Source organism: Triticum urartu, chromosome 7A, assembly GCF_056163025.1.
Source record: "Triticum urartu cultivar PI428250 chromosome 7A, HENAU_Tu73, whole genome shotgun sequence".
Lineage (NCBI taxonomy): Eukaryota > Viridiplantae > Streptophyta > Magnoliopsida > Poales > Poaceae > Triticum > Triticum urartu.
The window spans coordinates 391,895,560-391,922,792 of record NC_141879.1 but is presented as its reverse complement, the minus strand read 5'-3'; the positions used below and the strand labels follow the sequence as shown (position 1 = coordinate 391,922,792).

Below are 27,233 nucleotides of genomic sequence, written 5' to 3'. Positions count from 1 at the left end.
TGCTGAAAAAGTGAGATTTATTTTATTTTCATCTGTCCCAACCTAAATTGGACCTTTATAGTTTATGTACCCTCTTTTCTTGTACTTATGGTATAGTTCTGTGAGTACTGAATTTGTAATCTCATGCAGCGTAAGGCTTTTAAAATATGGTGTCACAATAGCACTTGTGGATCTAGCGTGAGTGGAGTGACGCTTCCTTGTTATGTAGAACTGATGGCATATAATGTATTAGAACTAAAGTTTTTTTTGGGATTGAAATTATTTCGACGAAGTTGCTACATGATCTCTAGCCAGATTTTATTTAAGTATAAGAAATTTAGCAAAACTGAGAGCCAAAATTTTGTTTGAACTTCTTGAACTTTAGTCGTTGAACTTCATAGTAAAAGTTAAAGCACTGGTTTAAATTAGCTACATTTAACATGTAGCCCTATTAAGTTCATAATTACGTCACTAGTCAATGTGGAGTGATGCTTATGTTGTTTGTTTTTGTGAATGTTTGTCCCTGGTTGAACTGTAATCTATTTGGTTGAGTCTTGGCCTTATTTCTCAAGGAATTAATTGGTATCATCATAGCACTTACCAAATAAACTAAGTTGTACTGAGATTTCAATTGTGCTAGTACTGTGGTCATTTTATTTTTTGTGTTGTTTGAAACTAGTACCTCACTGGTTAATGTGGGCTGATGCTTTTGTTGTCTTTCTTGTGATTTTTCTCCTTGGTCGAACTGATATCTTTTTGATTTAGTTTTGGCCTTCTTTTTCCTAGGCGGCGGTTCTTCTCAAGACAATATTTGGTATCATCATAATACTTGTCGTATAGACTAAGATGTACTGATATTTCAATTGTACTATTGCTGTTATTCTTAGTGTGTCACTGTTTCAGGGAATGCGAACTGAAGCTTCCCGTTCCTTTTTATTTTTGTAGAATGGATGTACTATGTGTTCAAGTGTACTAGTACTTTTTAATCCTAGTATGCTAGTGACTAGGAAATCCGTACTGATGGTTCTTTGCTTTCCCTGTTGCAGTACTTAGTAATTTTCTAACTACTATTAGGATGACGATGTTAGTACTGAATGTTGACCTCGGCTGTAACTTAGTCTTTTGAGTGTTCTTCTGAAACTAAAAACTGATTTTTAGTGCGATAGTACTACCGTACATGACTAAGTTGTACTGAGTGTCTAAGGCTACTATTTGTTGTTGTCCTTAGTCTGCCACTGTTTATGTGAAAATATCCATGTGTGATTTGTTGCTCCATGAGTAGTGCTGCATAGCAGCTGTCAAGTTTCATTCACAACCCACTTCAACTTGAAATGATGGATAAACAAAATAGGAAGCTAGCAAACTTGTTGAACGACATAAGGAAACGATGTACTTGATAGACATAAGCAAACTTGTTCAAACCCTGACACACATGACATAAGGAAGCTGGTTCAACCTAACAAAAGCAAACTACAAATTTGAAACAACAAGATAAAGGACAAGCACAAGCGCAAGCAAAACGAAGGCAGACTTTCATGTCTCTTCATCCCGCGAAGTGGCAGTGGTAGTATGGGCCAGCCTCCTGCTCTTTTGAAATATCCCAACCTGTTGTGATGTTGTCAATTATCTTCCATGACTTGTACGTGGCATACACTTCTACTCCTGCATACTCGATGAGCTTGTCTGGCAGCGGGCTGATCCCCCACAGTTTGTGGTCTTCCTCCTTGTCGATCTTCTTCTTCATGCCTCTATAGAATGGGTGGATGACACTGGCTGAAACATCTGCCAAGGAGTTGTACTCTTTTCTGGTGGTTGGAACTCTCCACTTGCACTGAATATCGATGAAGTTCTTGGGGTTGATCTCCAAACCAGACTTCTTCAGCATCCGCTTGTCACCTTCAATGCTGAAACCGGCAAATGTGCACAATTTCTGCTCCTATAGGAACTCTTTGAGGTGCTTGGGCCTGCAAGGGGGAGACACATATTGAAGATTACTGTCCTTTTTTGAAGATTTAATTCTTCTGTTTTTTTGGTTTACAAGTGATAATCCATGAGGTAGATGCTTGTATAGTATAAGTCATGGACGGATGTAGTTCAGAAACTAGTACACAAAGTTATGAAGTTAAGTTCAAGTAACACCATGTCATTTTTCTTTTTTGGTATCTTCAGTGCTTCACCAAATGCTTCACCAAGTTTAAGAACCTATAACTAGAGTAAATGATCTATGTACTGCTTACTTCAAGTTTAGTTTACTTTTTGTTGAATAAAAGACCTAAACCAGTGCTTCACCAAGTTCTTACTTTTTTTGCTGCTGAAAATTACATCATACCAGGTTCAGAAACTACTTGTGATGTGGAGCATGCCACGATCATCCCCACTGACGCACCTACACCTCCAACGACACCACTTGGACAAATGACAAGAGCCCGAGCCAAGGCTATCGAAGACAAGGTGAACTCACTCCTCTCCGAACTTCCACTTTCTATGCATGAGACATGGTTACTACCTAAGTCCGAGTTGTTGTGCATGATCAGGTACCAAGAGGACCCTCCCGAAAAAGCACATGAAGATGTACAAGTCCCCAAGTTCACGGATGAAGAGAACCAACGGAAGGAGTCAAGTACACCTCCCAGGCCCCGGACATCCGGCCACGACCCCGGACGTTTGGCCCCTGGAGCTTCACCCACCACAGCCGCTCAGCCGCCAGGACACTACAGGTCCCGGACATCAGGCCTCGCCACCCGGACATCCGGCGCTTCCCGAGCCCCCAGATATCCGGCCTCCAGCCCAGAAATTCGGACCCCTCCAAACCCGAGAGCGACAAACCAGCCGCTCCAGCCCGGACATCCGGCCTCCTCAGCCCGGACATCTTGCCTCGCGTGAAAGCCCGGACATCCGGCCCAACGCCCGGACGTCGGGCCTCCCCTATCTGCGCATAGTGAAGGGTCGAGGCCCATGTACCCCTTCTCCCCCCTAGACTATATATACTCCTCCTCGTCCTACTTTCTAGGGTTAGCAAAAGATTAGCTCATATTTTGTGTGAGAGCTTTGCTCATCCACTTGGATACCTTCTCCTCGGAGATTCGAGCCTCCATCGGAGAAGATCCCCCAAGAGGATTCAAGACCCCTTTTAAGGAAGAACTCAAGACCTCCTCATGGAGAAGACCGGGTACCCTTGTATCGTCCTTAGTTGTCCGTGGATCGTGTATCTTTCTTTATGTACTCGAGGATCTAGCACATGTGTGACTTATTCGTGTTGGTTTAGTGTTTCCTCTTGTGTTTCCCCTTGTGTTTTCCCTTGTTTCCATCCTCGCGTTCTTCGTGTTCATCACGGGATCTGCTCCTTTCGTGAAAGATCGGCCGATTAGGGTTCCACCCTACATCATCTTGGTATCAAGAGCCACGTTGATCATGATTTCGGAGCCTCCCCGTTGTGTTTCTAGACTAATTTTGTTGATTTCGTCCTAAATTCGAAAATTACCCACAAAAATAGCCCCCAAATTCTTTTTGTGATTTGTTGGTGTGATGATGTTTTGTTGGATTTGATCCGCGGATTTCGTGTGTTGCAGGTCGATCTAGCTTTCCATCCACTTTTCCCCAATTTCCATCCACAAATTTCTCCGAATTTTCTCCAAATTTTGCCCGGATTTGACCTCTCCTCGCGAAGACCTTCAATTTCATCCCTGGATCCAGAGCCCGGACATCCGACCTAACAAGCCTGGACATCCGGCACCCCAGACATCCGGCCATCAGGCCCGGACATCCTTCCCCTGGCAGCATCACTTCCTCTCCACCGTCCGTTTTCCGTCCATTTTTCGTCAAATTTTGTTCCGGTGCCCACATATACTTCCGCCTACCTCCACCACTTCCGCATACCACCACCATATACCACATACACAACCACCGCTTACCAACTCCAACTCCGACAATTTTGGTCCAATTTTGCTTTGAGAATTTGAGTTGCGGTACCGTGTCCTACTTGTGTTTTGGCTATTTACGTACGGTTCGACATCAACATCACCGCCGCTCATCTTCGCCACGGACGCGTCATCAACAACGACCACCTCTACTACATCTTGGTTTTCATGCCACCATTTTGACACCATATCGTAAGCAAGAACGGTAACCTCATCTTGGTATCATGATACATCATTCTTGCCATTACATTGATAGCCATCATAGCCTTACTCCTTTGCGTTGCTTACCCATCGAGACTAGCCATTGAGTATTGCCGGCAACGAGACTTGTGCACTTTAGTGATCATACTTCCCATAGCATACAGACATCATTGTTGCATATATTGGTACAATCTCTTGTGTCACAAAGTTGTCATCGCATAGACAATTGCTATCTTGGTTCGTGAAGCATTGCATGAGAAAAGAGCTCAAACAACATAGAGCCAAACAAGCTTTTAAGCAAAACGAAAGATAAGAAAAGAGCTTTTTAGCAAGAACCATAGCATCATACAACATTAAGATTGTCATACTCGATCATCTTGGATCATTGCATAGAAACAACTTGCATAGAGCATACTTGGGATAGAAATCGTTGCATTTTTTCTAAGTAGGTTGTGCACAAGTTCTTTGTATCCGCCTATTGTGCAATCGTCCTAGCGTCTCTCTAGTGTTGTGCAACAAGAGCATTTTTGTGGATTCCACATTTTAGCTCACCCTTGGTTGCATGACCCCACTTATCTTTTTGTGTGTGTGTTTCTGTGTACCTTATATTGCTTGGTCTACTTGGTGCATTGCAATCTTATGAATCTTTTCTAATATTATTGAAGCTCACTTACAATTGCATCAAATTTTGTGACACCATCCTAACCAAGCTCCACCACAAGCTTTTACTTGTGTAGGTGTGAGAAACTGACAAGAACTAGTACCAATTGTGTTATTTCCTTGTCCTACATTGGAGTGATCATCGATCCACTTTCAACTTCGGTCAAGGTACATTTGGTATTCGTTCTTCTCTTTCTACCACTCACATTTTTCTTGGAATGATGGATAGGACAAGTGCTTCTACCAACCCACTCTTGATTGAGCACGACGACGACATGAACTCCTACATCACCAAGAGCCACCTCTTTGGTGCACAACGTGCTTTGCATCAAGAGCAACAAGCAATGAGTGACCGCATCGACAACCTCGCCGCCGACTTGCAACTCTCCGAGCAACATACAAGGGACTACTTCGACCACAAGCTCGACGATCACAAGCAAGATAATGACGCAAGGATGGACGAGATTCGCGCTTTGTTGCTCAACCGCTCTTCTTCCACTTCGTCCTCTTCAAGATGGACCTAGTCAAGTCGACACTCCAACTTCACCCTCTCCGGCTCAAGTACACCGACATTGAACACTCTTCACCGTGTCGCGTGCAATGATCGTCAAGCAAGCCTCAATCCTCTATGCGACACCGACTCTCAAGAGCACCGACAACATCAAACCCAAGAGGCTTTTGTACTAGCACGAGAATGGCAATGACAACACCAACATGAAGAGGAAGAGCGAGCGCGTCTACACCAAGATGCACAAGATGCCAAGGCACACCGCCAAGAACAATAACTCCATGAAGCTCAAGCACTTGCGGCACAACAAGCCCTCCGAGATTCAAGTCGAGCCATAGCCAACCGAGGCCGACAAGCTCGTGAACAAGAAGAAGCACTTCACGAAGAAGTTCAAGAACGGAGATTTCAAGCTCGCGTGCATCGTCAAGTCCCTCAAGTTCCTCCTAGAGCTCGACAAGCTCCTCCACAAGCTCGCCAAGAACATCAAGTTCATCAAGAGCATGAAGACAATGGAATTCATCCATGACAAGAGAAACATGAGGTTCACAACCCTCCTCACCAAGAGCAACACGAGCTTGACAATCATCAACAACATGGACGTCTTCATCCACGACCCCAACACAATGAAGAGCAATGCTACGACAAGCTTAAGTTCACCATGCCCAAGTTCAACGGAAGCAACGATCCCGAAGAGTATCTTTCATGGGCATTGAAGGTTGACAAAATCTTCCGTTTGCACAACTTTGAAGAAGAGAAGAAGATCGCAATGGCATCCCTTGAGTTCCAAGACTATGTCCTCATTTGGGGGGAACACGTTATCGAGCGTCGAGAGGCAAAAGGTAAACCACCCATCAGTACTTGGGTGCAAATGAAGGATGTCATGAGAGCACGCTTTGTGCCTACCTACTACAACTGCGACCTCTTCAAGAAACTTCAACTACTCAAGCAAGGAACCAAAGAGCATTGAAGAGTACTACAAGGAGATGGAGATTGCCATGATAAGAGCCAACATCACAGAAGATGATGAGCAAACAATGGCACGTTTCTTGAATGGACTCAACCATCCTATCAAGAAGATCATCGACTTCCAACCATACTCGAATCTCATCGAGCTAGTGCATCAAGCTACCAAAGCAGAATGTCAAGTGCAAGATGATTACAAGAATGACAAGTTCTCATCCAATTCATACGGCTTCTCCAACACCCAATCTTCAATGACTCCAACACCGTCTATCAAGCCTTCTATAAGCAACATCAACAAGTCGAGTTCCAAGAAAGCTTCATCAACTCCAAGTCATCCTCCTACTACAAGCAACTTCAAGCCGAGAGCTTCATCATCATCAACCCCCACCAATGAGAGCGTCAAGACAAGTTCCTTCAAATGCTTCACATGTGGAGGCCGAGGCCACAAGTCCTATGAGTGCACCAACAAGCGGGCCATGATCCTCAACGACGACGGCACCTACGACTCGATGAGTGAAGGAGAAATGGACGCTCTTGAGCAAGTCGCCATGCACCGGCAAGTGAACGATGAAGAGGAACAAGTCTTTTGCGATGAAGATTCAAGTCCTCCTCTTGTTGTCTCAAAGGTCTTGACTCTCCACATCACCAAGAAGAAGACCAAAGATGCCACATATTCCACACCAAGGCCGGCATCAATGGAAGATCCGTCAAGGTCATCATCGATTGAGGGAGTTGTCATAATCTCGCAAGTGAAGAACTTTGCTCCAAGCTCCAATTTCCCAAGATGAAGCACCCACATCCATACAAAGTGCAATGGCTTAGCGACTCCGGCACTATCCAAGTTGAGCATCGAGTACAAGTCTCCATCAAAATTGGCGCCTATGAAGACACCTTAGAGTGTGACGTCGTTCCAATGACCGTTTGCCACCTTCTCCTTGGACGCCCATGGCACTTTGATAGAGGAGTCATCCACAATGGTCGAACGAACCACTACATCTTTAAGATGAAGGGAAAGGAGTTCGTACTTCGTCCCATGTCTCCAAGCCAAGTTGTCGCCAACAAGCAAGCCACCCATCATGGAGATAATAGTGAGAGAGCGAGCCACCAAAAAGAGAGTGAGCGCCACAAGCCCAAATCGAGCACCTCCACGATGAGCGACAAGAAGAACTTAGTCCTATTTGCCACCAAAAGTGAGATAAGAGGAGTGTGTGAGAACCCATCTCGTGTACTACACTACGTCCTTTTGTGCAAGGACAATGCACCACAAGCTAACACCTCTCACACTCTTCCTCTAGTGTTGTCTTCTCTTTTGCAGGAATTTCACGATGTTTTCCCCAACGAGCTACCTTCGGGACTACCTCCACTATGTGGCATATAGCACCACATCGACCTCATCCCCAGAGCACCACTTCCGAACAAAGCTCCCTACCGCGTCAACCCCGAAGAAACCAAAGAAATACAAAGGCAAGTAAAGCATCTCATAGACCATGGACATGTGCGTGAAAGTTTGAGCCCTTGTCCCATCCCGGTCATTCTTGTGCCAAAACGAGACGGTAGCTTTCGCATGTGCTCCGATTGTAGACCTATCAATGCTATCACCATTCGTTATAGGTATCCCATTCCATGCCTTGATGATATGCTTGATGAACTTAGTGGTGCCACTATATTTTCAAAAATTGGTCTTAAGAGTGGTTACTATCAAGTCCGCATGCAAGAGGGTGATGAATGGAAAACCGCTTTTAAAACCAGGTTTGGGTTGTATGAGTGGTTAGTCATGCCTATGCGTCTATCGGAAGCACCGGGTACTTTTATGCGTCTTATGAATCATGTTTTTCACCCTTACATTGGTGTGTTTGTTGTGGTCTACTTCGATGATATCCTTGTTTTTAGCAAGTCTCTCAAAGAGCATGTCACCCATGTCCGAACTGTTTTGCAAACTCTTCGAAAAGAGCATCTCTATGCTAATATGGAGAAATGCCTTTTTGGTGTTGACAAGCTCATTTTCTTGGGTTTTGTTGTTTCCTCTAAGGGTGTTCATGTTGATGAGTCCAAGATCAATGCTATCAAGACTTGGCCAAAACCAACCAACTTGCTTCAAGTGCGTAGTTTTCTTGGCCTTGGGGTTTTTGAAAGTGCGTTATATCGACTAGAGGGGGGTGAATAGGCGATTTTTATGAATTCTTTACTAAGGAATTTGTGGGTGAGGAAATTCCTGAGTGAAGAACTACTTGCGGCAAAATAAGTACTCAGACGTAAACATAGCAGTGCATGAGCATGGTCTTCATGATGAAATGAAAACAAGTATAGAGTAGAGAAAGCGTAAACACAGGATAACACAGGATAAGACAAACAGACTGAAGAAATTGAACTGAGGAAATAGAGGAAGTATTCAGTCAAAGTCTTCAAACAGAAATGAACAAGCACTCAACACATAAATGAGGAAATGGAAGGGTTGAGGAAATGGAACCAGGTAGCTTGGTGAAGACAATGATTTGGTAGACCAGTTCCAAATGATGTGATAGTTGTATGTCTGGTTAGGGCAGCTAGGTATTTAAACCCGAGGACACACAGTCCCCGACACCCAGTCCTGAACAAGCAGCTCAGGACACTTAGTCCTCACCGTATTCCCCTTGAGCTAAGGTCACACAGACCACGCCCAATCACTCGTGGTAAGTCTTTAGGTGACTTCCAAACCTTCACAGACTTGGTCACTCGGTGATCCACAATTTCCTCTTGGATGCTCTAGACCATGACGCCTAACCGTCTGGAAGATGCACAGTCTTCAAAGGTAACAAGCATCGGATCCACGCAGGATCAATCTCTTTAGTGATGCTCAATTACTTGGGGTTTGTAGGTATTTGGGTTTGGGTTTTCCTCACTTGATGATTTTCACTCAAAGTCCTTGGAGGATGGGATGCTCTCAAATGACGAGTGTCAGTTTCTCTCGGAGCAGCCAACCAGCTAGTGGTTGTAGGGGGTGGCTATTTATAGCCTAGGGAGCAGCCCGACATGATAAGACATAAATGCCCTTCAATGATATGACCATTAGGTGGGTAGATATTTTGGGATAGCTGGTGCATAGCACAACAACGGTCGGAATTTTGAGTTGCAACATCCTCAGGGCTATCATGTTCCTCACTGTGTAGGCAATCCGCACTGGTGAATTCCTAACTCCTCAGTCAGAACAAATTCCTCAGAGACCAGAAGAACTTTGTCTCTGTCACTGAAGAAATTGACTGAACTATATGAGATTTCCAATGGATTCACTCGAAGGGATTGGTAGGTGTAGGATTTGAGTTGAGCATCACTTGGAAATTTTTCCTTAGTATTTCCTCGACCCCCGTTAACAGTACGGTGTTTCCTATGACTCAAGAAAGAGAAAATGAAACTACAAAAACAAACGTCTTCATGCTTCATGTTCCTCAAATGAATACCAATTCTTCAGGATTGCACCAATTTCTTCACTTTCAAAGTCTTCAGAAAGTCTTCAGAAATCGAAAGTCTTCAGTCGAAGAACTTCATTTTTAGGGGTCGACTTTCTCTGTAAATATCAAACTCGTCATAGACTTATGGACCTGTGTACACTCATAAACACATTAGTCCCTTAACCTATAAGTCTTCAATACACCAAAATCACTAAGGGGCACTAGATGCACTTACAATTTCCCCCCTTTTGGTGATTGATGACTATATAGGTTAAGTTTTCAGCGGGGATAAACATATGAAGTGTAAATACTGGAATTGAGGAATTTGATTGCAAGATATAGAAGAACTCCCCCTGAAGATGTGCATAGTGAGGAATTTGCTTTTGAAGCAATGCACACTTGAAGAGTAGAATCATGGAGATCTCCCCCTATATCTTCTAATTCATACACGTATTTAACATATAATATGAAGAGTTTGAAATGCATGATGAAATATGGTGATTGATGTAATTCAGCATGCGTGCATTAACATTAATGAGGAATAAGCATGCAGAAAAACTCAGCAAAAATATCAGGCCACCATAGAGTTTAAGATTACAACTTGATCCAGCAAAGTCTTCAAAAGAACAAGAGTTGTAACTTAGAAAAAAATGCCCATAAAAGTAGACCTGCTTGAAGATTAACTCAAATTTCTCCCCCTTTGTCATCGAATGACCAAAAGGATCGAAAATGAGGACTAACGCCCCTGAAGAATATCAAGTTGATGGAGGAGCGCCAGCGTTGTTGGGGTCGTTTGTCGTTGTAGGGCCTGCCGTAGTGTCGTCCAAGTCTTCATACTCGTCGGTGTCGCGGGATGGAGAATAGGAGCTGGCCACCAAGGTAGGAACTTTGACCTTCTTGAATTTCTTCAGAGGAGGTGAAGACCAGTCAAAATCTTCCTTGAGACCCATTTTCTTTGGATCTTCTTCACCATACAGATGTGATAGGACAGCCCAGGTGCGACCGAAGACTTCATGGAGGTAATAATGGTTTTTCTTCACTTCATTATGTGTAGCAGTCATGTTGTGAAGAATAGAACCAAACTGACAATGAACCCATTTATGATTTCGATCCACCTTATGGTGAAGACTAAGAAGCAGCTCACGGTCAGTTATCACACGTGGAGCTGTGGCTTGAGGAGTAGACTTGGGTGCACTGGCAGCAGAATCATGAGTGGTAGAGTCATCATTGGTGCAGTAAGATGCAGCTTTGCGAAACTGACCATCCAATGGACGAATGCCTTCATTAATGACAAGATGTGTCTTGCCCTTTTCATCAGTTGAAGTAAAAGTCTGCTTGAGGACTTCAATCGGGGGCAGATAGCTGAGATGATTCTGAAAGTCAGCCTTGTAGTTGAGTGAAGACCTTTTTCTGAGGAATCGCATAATCCAAGGAGCATAAGGCTTCAACTCAAACGGAGAGAGTTCAACATTTGCCAGAGTCCTCATGAAGAAATCATAATAATTGATTGGAATGCTATGAATGATGCTGAATAGCAGATTCTTCATGATGCCAACTATTTCCTCATCAGATGATTCGTGGCCTTTGATGGGACTCATTGTCCTTGTCAGAACGCGATAGACTGTTCTGGGCACATAGAGTAAGTCCTTTACGAGGAATTTGATCCTTGGGGCTTGACCGGGCTTCAGAGGCTTCATTAACACTTGCATGTAATGAGAAGTGAGTTCAGGTTCTTGGTACAGGCAGTGAGCTCCTTCACTGGGTGGACTGATGGGCAGGGCGTGAAGCAATTCAGAGGTCGGTGCCTTATAATGAGTATTATCGGTCATCCAGTCCAAGACCCAGGTGTTGATATCTTCAGGATCACCTGTGATATGCAGTGTAGCATAGAACTAAAGAATAAGCTCTTCATTCCAATCAACAATGTCAGAGCAAAAGCTGAGGAGGCCTGCATCATGAAGCACACTGAGCACAGGAGTGAAACAACGCAATGATTCCATGTCCACATGAGGAATATGCTCATGGTACAAGATTTTATCCTTGTTGAAAAGAATAGAAATTGGCCTGGCTAGCAGTCCAGAAGCGCTTCCTCCTAAGACGAGCAGAGTCATAAGGATTGTAGTCAGTGAAGAATACATGCTCGCCAAAGAAGTCATCAGCCTTGAATTTTTGTTTCTTCGAGAAGGGATCCTTTGGCTTGGGGTGAGGAGTGTTAGTCAATTGCGTCACAACCTCAGGGATCTCGATCTCAGGTTCCACAGGCTGAGGAATTTTAGGTACTTCTTCAGTGGCAGCCTAGGCCTTCAATTCTTCATTTACATTTTCATCAGCACTAGTGGCTGTAATTTCTTCATGGATGGACGGAGTTGCACGAGGTTCTTCAGATCCCATTTGGACTTCAGTAGTTACTGGGGACTGAGGAATTTGTTGAAGAGGTGTGAACAGAGGAGAGTTGGGGTGTTGACTTTCCCAAAAGTCATCATTCAGCACTAGTGTGGTGCATCCAATGTCCACATCGACTTCTTCATCCATTTCTTCAACGCCGGCCTCTTCAGCAGTGAACTGAGGCATGGGCGATGAGATAATTGGGGTTGAAGGGATTTCATTGACTTCAATTTCTTCATCCAACTGCCTTGACGAAGCAGCAGAAGGATTCTCTTCATCGGATTCACTTGGAATCACATATTGTTCATCAAAAGGAACAAGGTCCTTTGATGGCATGGTTGAGATAGGAACAACATCAATTGGGTTGTCAAATGAGCTGGTCAATGGCTTCATCTTCTTCGGGGCTGAAGAATCTGATGAAGTTGATGCCTTCCTTTTCTTCACTACTGCATGCTCTGCAGCCTTGGTCTTCTTCACATCTGATGGAGATGGAAGGATCGGAGTTGGTGTAGGCGCAGGAGGAGCAGAGGAATTTGGTTGAATTTCTTCAGGCGCAACTGATGCAGTTGCCCTGACGTCTTCACTTTCTTCAGGCACAACACTAGTGGTTGCCCTGGAAGTTTCTTTAGCGACTGGAATGCAGTCATCAGCCCTAGAATTAGCATTTTGTTCAGCAGCCTAATTGTCATCAGTGATGCTGGCATTTTCTTCGGTAGGCTGAGCAGATGCTTCAGCCTGAGGAATTTCCTGTTGCGTTGGGGCTACAACATTTGAAGTGAAGTTGTCAGCGAGTCTCACAAAACGAACCTTGGCTCCCAGCCAATCAGCATGGTATGCATAAAATTCATCACTGAGTTTCTTGATCTCAGACTGCATATTGACGAGTTCTTCAGTTGTCATAGAGACAACGTTTTTCTTCAGGTAGCGCTCCTTTTTGTACTGCGCTTTCTTGATCTGCCTGGCATTCTCAAACTTCCATTTTTCTTCTTGTATGAAGTGAGTCAACATATGACTTTGGCCAGGAGTCAACTTGAAGTCAGGCATAGGAGTATTTGGGTCCTTGTGCCATAGATCAATGTACTCAAGGAGCAACTTTGGATCCAAAAGCAGAGGCACACTTGTGCCCTTGGCTCTAGTGGCCTTGACCTTCCTATCTCTGATGATTTCTGTAAATTCATCATCATCAGCTTCTCCTTCATTGGACAACACTTGAAAAGCGACCTACTTCTTTTGAGGACTTGGTCGAGAGCCTCGTCCAGCAGTTGCCTTGGTCTTCAACAGAGTAGGACCAGTTGAAGAATGTAGTGGTGCTGAGGAACTAGCAGATGCTCCTGAGGCAATAGAGATGCCCGTTGTCCTTTGGCACATAGTGAGATGCGCAGGTGCTGAGGATTTGGTCGGAGCAGCTGACGACTTTGGTGGAGGAGCTGCGGATTTTGAAGTGGGAGCAGCTTGAGGAGTTGGCCGTGAGGGCTTTGAAGAATCTGGCCGTGAGGGCATTGCTGAGGAACTTGGCCGTGAGGGCATTGCTAGTGAAGCACTTGGCTTGTGAGTAGGCTTCTTTGGCATGGCCTTCTTTGGCTTGCTTGCAGAGGCCTCAGCAGTGGCAGCAGCAGCATCAGCAGAGTCTTCATTGAATTTCCTCACTGCTTCTCTTGCTTGTCTAGCCAACTTGGCCTGGCGCTTGGCCCATTCATCAGGATAATCCTCACCGCGCTTGAGGCTGGTGGGATCTGCTTCTTGTCCAGGTGCCAATGGAGGTCTTGGGCATGGAGGATTTAGAGCAAATTTCTTCATGCACTTGGGAGTAACATACCTGTACTCCCTCCACTCTCTTGCCATCTCCTCTCTATTCTTTGAATGCGTACTTTGTGCTCATTCTTGGTTTCCTTTCCATAAGTGGCCTCATCAGGAGTGCAATAGTCCTTGTATATGTCATCAGGGATCTCAAAAGCAGTATTGACCTCAGACTTCTTTCCTCCCTTCTGTGGCTTCTTTCCATCAGCCATTTTCTTCAGATGAGGAATTTGAACAATGGAATTCTCTAAAGATGTATGCAACTTTTCTTCGAGGAATGTTGCAAATGAGTTAAGTTGATGAGAACCTAGTGATTCAGCAGCTGACATGAGTACCTGTGAACAGAGTATAGTTGCGAGGAATATGGAGAGGTCATATGCGTTCTCAGAGGTTTTTCAAAAAGAGCAAGTTTGAGGAATTTGACCAGATGAGTCTTGAAGAATTTCACTAAGCGTTCTTTGTCTTTGGTTCCAGAGATATATAGATCGAAAATCCACACATTTGAGGAATCTTGAAGAAAAATATAGCTTAGAGAAATGAATCAAGAACAGATGACATGTGAGGTGTTCAGTGTGTGATGAATTTGAAGAATAAACACCTTTGAAGATTTTGTAGTTATCATTTGAATCAAGGAGGGCAGTAAAAGTAAATTTTAATTACCCTGGACGAAAACACGACGAACTCAGAGGTGTAGATGTGAAGTTCGTCAGTTCAGATCTTCCACGCCCTAACTTGGCAGAGGAAGACAACTACGGCGGCGGCGGAGTGAAGAAATCTGCAGCCAGCGCGAGTACGATGGCGACGAGGTCGAGGCAGTGAAGCTCTTCCTCACCAGCGACGATGAAGTAGCGGCGGCGTGGTTTGAGAAGCTCGAGCTGGAGTGAGAACGAGTGGAATAAAAGTGAAGTGAGGAAGGGAAGGGGTATTTATAGCCACTATGAAAAAACTGTTCGCCCGAAGAAATTGGACGAATGTGCCCCTGACTCTTCTCATTTGCTTGACATGTGTCACCCATGTACTAAGAAGTGGAGATAGTGTGAGATCATGGGTGAATAGATAAGTGTTGTCGTGGGATGTGGAACGGTTTGAGCGGCACAGTGAAGATTTTGAACGAGTTTCAAATAGAACGCACATGAAGAATTTGTGAATATAATGGGTTGAGTATAGCATAGAGGGGGAAGGGTCCGATCACATTCACTTAGCAGAAAAGGCAATATGAAGAAATAGCTATAAGTGAATGCTGTAGAGGACATAAACTCATATATATAGCCAATGAAGAAAAACGACAGTAATGGTGAAGACAATGTAAGTTGAAAAACAACTGAGGAATTTCAAAGAACTGGGGAAAAGCTCAATTGAAGATTTTCAACATTTTGTGGTGGCGTGACCCATCGTATAAGAATGATTATTTCAGACACCACGTACAATTGTCATAGGGTTCTGAAAATCAAATTCTTTGTTAATTTCTTCACACTTAGAATGTTAGTCTTCATTGATTGAAGAAAAATGTTTCTTCATGTGTTGCACATCTAAGTCATCAATTTTGCATAAGTGTTAGGATGAGTGTCCTTTTCAAAGAACATTCGAAGATTCTAGGATATTTAGCTCACAGCACAACTTGCTAAATCTCTTCTCACACAAGGGCTTAGTGAAGATATCGGCTAGCTGTTCTTCAGTCTTCACATGCTCAATAGGGATGTCGCCCTTCAACACATGATCATGAATAAAATGATGACGGATCTGAATGTGCTTTGTCTTCGAGTGCTGAACTGGGTTATGAGCAATCTTGATGGCACTCTCATTGTCACAGTAGAGTGGCACATTCTTCATGTTGACGTCATAGTCCTTGAGAGTTTGCTTCATCCAAAGCAGTTGAGCACAGCAAGAACCAGCAGCAATGTACTCAGCTTCAGTAGTAGACAGTGATATGCAGTTCTGTTTCTTCGAGGACCAACAGACCAAAGATCGTCTGAGGAAATGGCATGTGCCAGATGTTGACTTGCGATCCACACAATCACCAGCATAGTAAGAGTCTGAAAATCCAATGAGATGAAAAGCCAAGCCCTTGGGGTACCATAATACAAGTGTTGGTGTGTGAGCTAGATATCAAAGAATATGCTTCACAGCCTTATGGTGTGATTCCTTCGGTGTAGCTTGAAATCGGCCACACATGCAAACACTAAGCATAATATCTGGCCTAGATGCACATAGGTACAATAAAGAACCAATCATGGAGTGGTATACCTTTTGATCGAAGTCAGTACCATTTTCATCAGTGCATAGATGGCCATTTGTGGGCATAGGGATTTTGACTCCTTTGTAATCTTGCATGCCGAATTTCCTTAGTACATCCTTGAGGTATTTCTCCTGAGATATGAATATGCCATTGTGTTGTTGACGAATCTGAAGACCTAAGAAGAATTTCAATTCTCCCATCATAGACATTTCTTATTCCTCCCTCATCATATAACCAAATTCATCAGTATAATGTTGGTCAATACAGCCAAAGATAATATCATCAACATATATTTGGCACACAAACAATTCACCATCATAAGATTTAGTGAAAAGTGTTGGGTCAAGTGATCCGGGTTTGAAGCCTTTCTTCATGAGGAATTCCTTCAAAGTATCATACCACGCCCGTGGGGCCTGCTTGAGGCCATAGAGGGCCTTATTGAGTTTGAAGACTTTGTCAGGATGCTTTGGATCTTCAAAACCTGGGGGTTGAGCAACATATACTTCTTCCTCAAGCTTACTATTGAGGAATGCACTTTTCACATCCATTTGATATAAAGTGGTATCATGATGGTTAGCATAAGCAAGTAATATGCGAATAGCTTCAAGTCTAGCAACAGGTGCAAAAGTTTCATCGAAATAATTCCTTCAACCTGTGTGTAGCCTAGAGCTACAAGTCGTGCCTTATTCCTCACCACAAGGCCATTTTCATCTTGCTTGTTGTGGTAGATCCACTTTGTGCCGATGATATTGTGCTTGCGAGGATCTGTACGTTTGGTAGGTTCCTAGACGTTGTTGAGCTCGAATTGATGTAATTCCTCTTGCATAGCTTGAATCCACTCAGGCTTCAGAAATGCTTCATCTACCTTAGTGGGCTCTGTGATAGAGACGAAAGCAAAGTCCGAACAAAAGTTAGATAAATGTGAAGCTCTTGAGCGTGTGAGAGGACCTGGAATGTTGATGTCGCTGATGATTTTCTCAATTTGCACTTCATTTGCGACGTGAGGATGAGCGAGTTGACGTTGAGGAATTTGATCAGCATTTTCTTCAGTACCATTTTCCTCAGGTGCATCAGCATGACGTTCTTCATGTTCTGGAATAACTTCTTCAGCTGATTCTTCAGTAGGAATGACATCCTTTGTAGCCTTGAACTTAATAGATTCCTCAGGAGGTATTTCATCTGTCACAGGAGGTAGGTGCTCTCTTTGCGAGCCATTAGTCTCATCGAACCGCACATCTATAGTTTCAATAACCTTGTGATGGCAGGTGTTGAAGACTCTGTAGGTGTGCGAGTCCTTACCATAACCGAGCATAAAACCTTCATGTGCCTTCAATGCAAATTTATAACTATGATGAGGATCTCTAATCCAACATTTAGCACCGAAGACTTTGAAATAACTCACATTGGGTTTCTTGTCAGTGAGAAGTTCATATGCTGTCTTCTTGAAGAATTTGTGAAGATATACCCTGTTGATGATGTGGAACGCAGTATCAATTGCCTCAGGCCAGAAGCGAGGAGGCGTCTTGTACTCATCAAGCATAGTGTGGGCCATCTCAACAAGAGTCCTGTTCTTGCGCTCCACGACGCCATTTTGCTAAGTAGTATAAGGAGCAGATAACTCATGAGTAATACCAAGTTCATCATGATAGTCATCAAGGCCAGTGTTCTTGAACTCAGTTCCATTATCACTTCTGATGTGCTTGATCTTCACACCAAAGTTGGTTGAAGCCCTCGAGGAAAATCGTTTGAAGACTTCCTGCACTTCAATTTTATAAGTGATAATATGGACCCATGTACATCGAGAGTAATCATCAACAATGACAAAGCCATATAAAGATGCAGCATTGGTAAATGTGGCATAGTGAGTAGGGCCAAAGAGATCCATGTGAAGCAATTCAAATGGTCGAGTAGTAGTCATGATTGTCTTTGCTGGATGCTTGGCCTTGGTCATGTTTCCAGCTTCACAGGCTCCGCATAAGTGATCCTTGAGGAATTTGACATTTTCAATGCCAATGACATGCTTCTTGTTCGCGAGCGTGTGCAGATTTCTCATGCCAGCATGACCAAGTCGTCGATGCCACAGCCATTCTTCTGAAGCTTTTGCAAGAAGACATGTAGCAGGTTGTGGTCCTATAGAGAAATCACCAATATACAAATCTCCTCTCCTAAAGCCTTCGAAGACTTTGGAATTGTCAGTTTCCATGATCACAACACAACGATACTTGCCAAAGACAACCACCATATCAAGATAACAAAGCATTGAGACATACATGAGGTTGAACCCTAAGGACTCGACAAGCATGACTTTGTCCATGTGTCGATCCTTTGAGATTGCAACCTTACCTAGACCCAATACCTTGCTTTTCCCTTTGTCAGCGTAGGTGATATGCTTTAGATGTGATGGATATAAAACAGTGTCCATCAATAAGCTCCTGTCACCACTCATGTGATTTGTACATCCACAATCGAGGACCCACTCAGTGGCTTTGGGTTGATCATCCTGCAGATGAATTAGTGCAACTTACGAACTCATATACTTCACCAATGAAGAATATGGTATCAATTTCATCAGATCAATTTCATCAAGCAATAAAACAGGTAAAGCAGAATGAGGACATGAGAAATGAAAATTCATTTCTTCATGATTAGCTTGCGTCCTTTCATGCATATTCAGGTCTCCAGCAAATTCTTCAAATGATTAAGTTTGTCTGGAGACCTGACCCTGCATAAGAGATTAGTTCTTTTTCTTCACCACCCACATCTGAAGGGGTGGCAAAGAGTTCATCATTCTGCGAGCTCCATAAGAGAAAGGTGGCATATATGCCAATCCACTTCGTTTCACATAAGAGGGTTAGGATAAGCATAAGAGTAAGCAGAGAAATTCTTCGAGGACTTATGGACATAATGATTTGAAGAATAATGCACATATCCATAATCCTTAGATATTCCCTGCGAAACAGACGGGTTAGCATGATGGTGTTCATATGAGGACTTTGATCCTTTTGAGGAATTTGATCCATGAGAGGAGTTTGGTCCGTATGAGGACTTGGATCCATATGAAGAATTTGATCTGGGGTTCCTATTCTTCACAGGTGGTGTCATGATGACATTCTACTGAAGATTTTCGAGGCACCTTTTGGGAACCCAGATTTTCTTCATAGGAGGACCGTTCCTGCAGTTAGTGCCAACATATCTAGCAAATACTTCACCATTCTGATTTTTGAACATTTTATAGTTAGAGTGAATGGAATCATCAAAAGAATATGAAGATTCACATGTAAAGCTAGATAAAGTAGATGGATCCACTGAAGGTCCTTTGCAGCAACCCATGAGGTTTTGGGATACTTGTCGGTGTCAAAACCGACGGATCTCGTGTAGGGGGTCCCGAACTGTGCGTCTAGACCGGATGGTAACAGGAGGCAAGGAACACGATGTTTTACCCAGGTTCGGGCCCTCTTGATGGAGGTAAAACCCTACGTCCTACTTGATTAATATTGATGATATGGATAGTACAAGAGTAGATCTACCACGAGATCAAGGAGGCTAAACCCTAGAAGCTAGCCTATGGTATGATTGTTGTATGATGAAGTTGTCATACGGACTAAAACCCTCCAGTTTATATAGACATCGGAGAGGGTTAGGGTTACACAAAGTCGGTTTCAATGGTAGGAGATCTTGAATATACGCATCGCCAAGCTTGCTTTCCACGCCAAGGAAAGTCCCATCCGGACACGGGACGAAGTCTTCAATCTTGTATCTTCATAGTCCTGGAGTCCGGCTGAAGGTATACTCCGGCTATCCGAACACCCCCTAATCCAGGACTCCCTCAGTAGCCCCTGAACCAGGCTTCAATGACGATGAGTCCGGCGCGTAGATTGTCTCCGGCATTGCAAGGCGGGTTCCTCCTCCAAATTCTTCATAAAAGTTTGTAAACACCAAGAGTAGTGTCCGGCTCTGCAAAATAAGTTTCCACGTATTGCCACATAGAGAATAATATTAACACAAATCTAATCCGCGGACGTATTCCGCCGCGTGACATCACACTACGGCCAAGCCTTTATTCGAATCATTTTCACTTTTCCACCTCAGCGTGTTTTGCGAGGCGGTTTCCTTGGCACGTCTTGTCAAAGCAGAGATCGTGTCCCCCATTTACGGGATTCTCATCAATACGGACGTGGGTAACCGAACTGCGCCATTTATCACGGCGCTTGGGAGGCAAGCGAGTTTTACTAGGCTGGTGGGGACGCATAGTCGCATCCGCTCATGTAAGGGGATAAGGATCCACCTTTTACCTACGCCTTCTTCCTCCTTTGCCTATCCATCTTCTGCGCACCCGAGCTCCAGCGCCCAAGCCCGCACTTCCTACCTCAACCTTCTCCAACAATGTCCAGAGCGGGAGGCAAGTGTATGGTCTCCTCCGTCACGAAGGGCCATGTCAAAAGGCTAAGGAAGGCCAGATACCTATCCAAAGACATCGCGCACCGGCTTCCTGAGGAGGGTCAGCTTCTCCCCACCCCAAGGCCCCATGAGAGGGTAGTATTTCTTCCCCACTTCCTCCGCGGACTGGGTTTTCCTCTCCACCCATTTGTCCGCAGGCTCATGTTCTACTATGGCCTAGATTTCCACGATCTGGCCCCGAACTTCATCCTTAATATCTCGGTGTTTATCGTCGTGTGCGAGGCTTTCCTCTACATCCGCCCCCATTTCGGCCTCTGGCTCAAGACATTCAACGTCAAGCCAAAGGTGGTGCGTGGCAACCAGGCGGAGTGCGGAGGTGCCATGGCGGGCAAAATAGCCAACGTCCTATGGCTCGAGGGCTCCTTTGTGGAGACCTTGAAGGGGTGGCAGTCAGGGTGATTTTACATCACCGAGCCACGCGATCCGAAGTGGATCGAAGCCCCTGAATTCCGATCCGGACCCCCAATGCGGCTCACGTCCTGGAAGGAGACGGGCTTGTCGTGGGGCGACGAAGAAGAGGTGACCGGACTGCAAAATTGCATCCAGTCCCTGGTGAACAAGCAGCTCAAGCTTGTCAACGTAGTCCAGGTCATGCTCGTCCATCGGATCCTTCCGTGTCAAGAACGGGACTTGAATTTGTGGGAGTTCAACCCGGCGCAGCACCGAACTCTGAGCAGGCTCTTTGACACGATGTACGAAGATGTCTGGAAGGGGCTAACCAAAGGCGCCGAGGCTCCCACATCCACCTCCGAAGACCGCGGATTCAGCTCACAGCGTCCTGCTGGAGAGGTAAAATATTTTCATCTTTTACAGGATGTTAAGTTTTCTTCATAGTTTGACTCTATGCAGAATCTAAACTCCCTCACCTTTGACAGGATTGGCAGGCGAAGTCCGGACTGATTAACTGTCCGGCTCCCTTGCCCGAAGACCCAGCCCCTGCTCTCCTAGTGAAGCTGCTGGTTTCGGCACCTTATGTGGTGCCAGAGAAGAAGGCCAAGAAGAAGAAGGCCACGGGGACTCGAAAGAGTTCCCGGCATATGGTGGTGTCGGACTCGTCGTCCGATGAGTCCGAGACGCACTCCTCCCGTGAAGACGAGGAGGAGGAAGAAGAGACCTCTCCCCCTCCAGCAGGGGGAGGAAAGAAGAGGAAGGCCGCCCTAGTAGGGGAGGCCGATGGGTCCAAGAAGAGGAAAACCCCTCCGCCGGACTACGGCCCCGACGCCGACGAGGACGAAGAGGAGTGGCCGGACAGGGCCAAGTGTCCGGCGAAATCGTAAGTGTTCGGATACCGGAGTAACTCATGATATTCCTTTTGTTGCGCAGCTTTCCCTAATGTCGAATATAATCATGCAGCCCACCCAAGGACAGGCTCGATGAGTCGTCGAGCGGCTCCCTGGATTCATCGGACGTGAATTCAGTTCCGCCCGCTGCCTCCCACTGTGCTCCGGATGACGCCGAAGTGGCGTCGCGACAAGCTCCGGGGCAAGAGGAGGTGGTCCAGGAGGAGCCGCGAGGCGACCTCCCGGACTCCAGGAGTAAAGGGGACAAGACCCCCTAGGGCTCCAAGTCCGGCTTTAAGCCGGACACCGCGCCGGAATCATCAACGGTTCCGGACCGCGGCAGGCGAACTCCTGCCAAGAGGAGCAAGCCTATTGAGCCGGCGTCCTCCGTCCAACCGGAGGCACCGGACAATCTACTGGAGGTGCTTAAGGGCGCCTCCATTGACGAGGAGCTCCGTACCATCATGAGTACGGTGGTCCAGAAGGTTCGGTCCGCCAAAAGCGGACTTACTGAAGCTTGTGCTAGCCTTCTAACAGGCTTCGAGGTAAGTAGAAATATGTAAAAATATTACCGCATAGACAGTAGCCCCTGATGCTCTGTTTGGCATTCGAAAAGAAAAGCCGAATAGAGGAACTATTAAATATCGCAGGAGTCTAACTAAAAAGAAGTTAATATACGTATGCAGGCTTCGCTGCTGGCCACCGCCGCACTGACTGCGGAGGTGGGTGCCCTGAAGTAGGGCCTCGAGCGGACCGATCAAGAGCTCGGCCTTGCCAAACGGCAGCTCGAGGAGAAAGAAGGTAAGAGATACCTTATAGAAAAAATGCCTATAAGAAGACGCAATTGCAAAAAATGACAGGAGTATACTACTTATTATAGGGGCCACAACTGAGGTGGCGACCCTCAAGCAGGCGCTGTCCGAGGCCAAGAAGAGAGCGTCCACGGAGCGCACAGAGCGGGAGAAATTTGAGGCGCAGGTCGGCGAGGTGCAGCAAGAGCTTCAGGCTCTCATGAAAAAACATGAGAGTTTGGAGCTCGACTCGAAGACGCGAGCGTCCGAGCTTGCTGCGGCCCTTAAAACTGCCAAATCTGCCAAGGCCGAAGCCTAGAAGGTCCTCCAGGAATTGGATGCGGTGAAAAAGATAGCGGCGGGTAAGGCATTCTCTATGCAAAGCAGACATATAAAAGTAAACTACTTGTTACTTACCCGAATCTAGAGCTCTCCAGGGGCATTCGCAGATCTTCCCCGCAGCGTATCCGATGCCGCCGCATTCTACCGAGCCGAGGAAGGCAGCTCAACGGAGAAGGTGTTCTGGTCTCAGTACGCTGAGGCTGGACACCCTGTGCCCTTGAGCGACCAGCTGAAGCAGCTGGTCGAGCTCCACAAGGCGGCCGAACAGGCCCTGAAGGGCTTCATAGTTCGGCTATGGCCTGGAGAGGCCCTGCCTGGGAGCTACTTCGGACTGGTGCGGCGGCTGGTGGAGGCTTGTCCAAGGCTCGAGGTCATCAAGCGCTCCGTCTGCATCGAAGGTGCCCGTAGGGCCCTTGCCCGTGCAAAGGTGCACTGGGGTAAGCTGGACGGTGAGAAGCTTGTGAGGGACGGGCCGCCGCCGAGGAAGGAGCATCGCAAGACCGAGAACTATTACAAGGATGTTCTGGCCGGTGCCCGCCTTATGGCGGATGAATGCACCAAGGATGTAATTTTTGAATGAACTCGCTCGTGTTATCCTGTGCGCTGAAAACTTGTTCATATGCGCTAAGTAATGCTTGAATTTAAAATATTACTTTCTATGCAGCCGTTTATAAAAAATTGAGAGATGGCCAGTCGTCGGCTTCTTCCCCCATGCCACTAGTGTTGGGGTGTTCGGGATAAACCTGAGCGCTCCTTTTCCCATGATTGGGTCCGTCGAGGGAGGAGCTCAACACAACGAACAAGGCAATCGGACTATAATGCTTGAACACTCTCACTTAGCCATAGAACTCTATAATTTTAAATTACGGCGAAGCCCCTAGTATTCGGAAGACTGAGTTCATGGCGCTATCCACGCCTTGGCCGGACAAAGCCGGTTCCTCGCTCGAAGCGGCATAAGTCTTTAAGGACTCGAAAAACCTCTCGAACAGTGGCCGGTCTCTCGCCTCATCATGACAGTCAGTTTTAGCTTTCTCTACTGAGGTGCTCAGCCCAGCTCAACTGGGGCACAATCGCAGTAGTTCTCCTAGTGCTACCTTAGCCGATAGAGCGGAACGTAAGGCACCAAAACATAGGAGCCGGGCAAACCCAACTATTGACCCAAATCATGATTCGGAGCCGATGCATATAGTGCTATAAGTTCGGGGTGCCGCACTTGTGAAAGTGTACGGACTTCTCATGCCATATTGATGGGTACTGAAGCCCCTGGCGTATTTTTGCCGTACCGCAGTGTACGGATGCAACATGTTATTGATAAACATATATAAAAAGAGGATAATGCAAAAAATAGACAGAAAGCTATGCATTGTTTATAGAAAGGCTGCTATGAAAGCGGAACGATACAAAAAGTGCGATAAGCAAAAGAAATTGGACTATTTAACATGTCCTGGCCAGGGGCAGGCCGCGGAATTGTATCAAAAAACAGGTATACTACTCGCAATAGAGACCACCTGGGAGTTCCATAATGCGGCGTGGCTTGTCTGCTTTCTTGGATCTTGCATCGTTTGTGCGGCAGTTGAATTGCCGAACGGGTCATCCGAAGTATGGAGTCCTGAGAGTAAGAGAAAAAAAGAAAAAAGGAATCCGGCAGCCCCTGGTGCGGTTTAAGCCGTATTTCGGGCATGTCGTGATAGTGCCCCTTCCCCTGTGCCCATGGTATTTCAAGACCGTAGTTATGTACGCGAAGCACTGGTTTCGCTATATCGCGAGGGCTAGGGTTGGGGCCGCATTGCTACGCTAGCTCAGAACGTGCCAGGCGGTCTTTTTGTAGGGTACTCCGGGCGCGCTTGACAGTGTCCGGCTTTTTGAAGGCCGAACTGGAGAACTGCCTAGAGAGGCTGCTTTGTACTTCTGCTGCGAGCGCTGCCGTGTGCTCCTCCGTTTGGAGGGAGCGTTCGGTGTTCCCATTGACCGTGATTACTCCTCTAGGGCCTGGCATCTTGAGCTTGAGGTATGCATAGTGCGGTACCGCGTTGAATTTTGCGAATGCGGTTCGCCCGAGCAGTGTGTGATAGCCACTACGGAACGGGACTATGTCGAAGATTAACTCCTCGCTTCGGAAGTTATCCGGAGATCCGAAGACCACTTCCAGTGTGACTGAGCCTGTACAGTTGGCTTCTACACCTGGTATGATGACTTTAAAGGTTGTTTTGGTGGGCTTGATCCTCGAGGGATCTATGCCCATTTTTTGCACTGTATCCTAGTAAAGCAGGTTCAGGCTGCTGCCGCCATCCATGAAGACTCTTGTGAGATGAAATCCGTCAATGATTGGATCTAAAACCAATGCGGTGAAGCCGCCATGACGGATGCTAGTGGGGTGGTCCCTTTGATTAAAGGTGATCGGGCAGGAGGACCATGGGTTGAACTTTGGGGCGACTGGCTCCATCGCATATACGTCCCGTAACGCACGCTTCCGCTCCCCCTTGGGGATGTGGGTTGCGTATATCAAGTTCACCGTTCGCACTTGCGGGGGAAATCCCTTCTTTCCACCGTTGTTCGGCGGCCTGGGCTCCTCCTCGTTGTCTCTATACAGCCCCTTGTCTTTGTTTTCGGCTCTTAACTTGCCTGCCTGCTTGAACACCCAACAATCCCTGTTGGTGTGATTGGCTGGCTTTTCGGGGGTGCCATGTATCTGGCACAAGCGGTCGTGTATTCGGTCCAAACTGGACGGGCCCTGAGTATTTCTTTTGAATGGCTTTTTCCGTTGACCGGATTTGTAGCCTCGGAATCCGTCATTAACTGCCGTATCCTCATTGCTGTCGCTGTTAACGCGGCGCTTTTGTTTGTTCCGACGTGACCTGTCGCTTTTGTCCTTGGTATTCGAATTACCATGGTTCTTGGTTAAATTGTTGCTGCGAGCCAGCAAGCTGTCTTCTCCCGCACAAAAGTGGGTCATGAGTGTTGTGAGGGCTGCCATAGATTTCGGCTTTTCCTGTCCCAGGTGCCGGGAAAGCCACTCGTCACGGATATTTTGCATGAAGGCCGCTAAGGCCTCTGCGTCCGGACAGTCGACTATCTGGTTTTTCTTTGTTAGGAACCGTGTCCAGAATTGCCTGGCCGATTCCTCTGGCTGCTGAATTATGTGGCTTAGGTCATCGGCGTCCAGTGGTCGCACATAAGTGCCCTGGAAGTTGTCAAGGAATGCGTCTTCAAGGTCCTCCCAAGAACCAATTGAGTCTACTGGCAAGCTGTTAAGCCAATGCTGGGCCGGTCCCTTAAGTTTGAGTGGGAGGTATTTGATGGCGTGTAGATCGTCACCGCGGGCCATGTGGATATGAAGGAGATAATCCTCGATCCATACCGCAGGATCTGTTGTGCCATCGTACAATTCGATGTTAATGGGTTTGAAGCCCTCAGGGATTTTATGATCCATTACTTCATTTGTGAAGCATAGTGGGTGTGCGGCGCCTCTGTATTGGGCTATATCACGACGCAGCTCAAAGGAGCTTTGTCTGTTGAGTTCGGCCCGGCCGGATTTATTGCATCCGGAGTGACGAGCACCGTCACGTGCCATGGGGCGCCTGCGCGATCCGTAGATCGATCTTGTTTGCCTTGCCTTGTCCTCCAGTATGTCACGCAGGTCGGGCACATTTTCCTGTGCCTTAGTATGCTTGACGCGGCGTCGGGGCATGTCTTGAGTGGAGGGCCCAGAGGCCTCTTTGTCGCGGCCACGAGGTGGCCGGTCGGCCATGTCTTGCACTGGTGATGTAGGTGCTTCCTCCTCTAGTCGGGGTAGCAGCCTGCGCTTTGGGTAACTCTTGGAGGGGCATTCGAGTTCATACTCTTCGGCCGCAAGGACTTCAGTCCATCTGTCAGCTAGCAAATCCTGATCAGCTCTAAGCTATTGCTGCTTTTTCTTGAGGCTGCTTGCCGTGGCCATAAGCCTGCGTTTAAAACGCTCTTGTTCGACGAGATCCTCTGGCACGACGAACTCGTCGTCATCGAGGCTTGCCTCGTCTTCGGAGGGACGCATATAATTATCGTCCTCAACCTCTTGGTCCGCTGCCCTCTCGCGAGGGATGGCTTCTCTGTCCTCCTATGCTGAATCTTGCTGGAGGGGGTGTTCTTCGGCGCTATCCGGAGTAGTATTATCTCCCATGCCAGAATCACCGTTTTTTCTTTGGCGGGATTTAGATCGGCGCCGCTGACGCTGGCGCTTGGGCTGTTTCTTAGAGGTATCATCCCCCGCTGTTCCATCGCCATCTCCATCCTTTGGAGTGTCCACCATATATAT

General features: G+C 46.3%; 1 protein-coding gene across 1 annotated transcript in view; it reads right to left on the bottom strand.

The window, feature by feature from the left end:
* Nucleotides 1-1,522: 1,522 nt before the first annotated feature.
* The window catches only part of LOC147959706 (uncharacterized), a 33,483-nt gene continuing 7,772 nt past the window's right edge, over nt 1,523-27,233 (bottom strand). The window contains exon 2 of the mRNA XM_087532855.1: nt 1,523-1,883. Within this exon, the coding sequence (XP_087388981.1) occupies nt 1,523-1,883 (361 nt within the window). The remainder of the gene's footprint in view (nt 1,884-27,233) is intronic.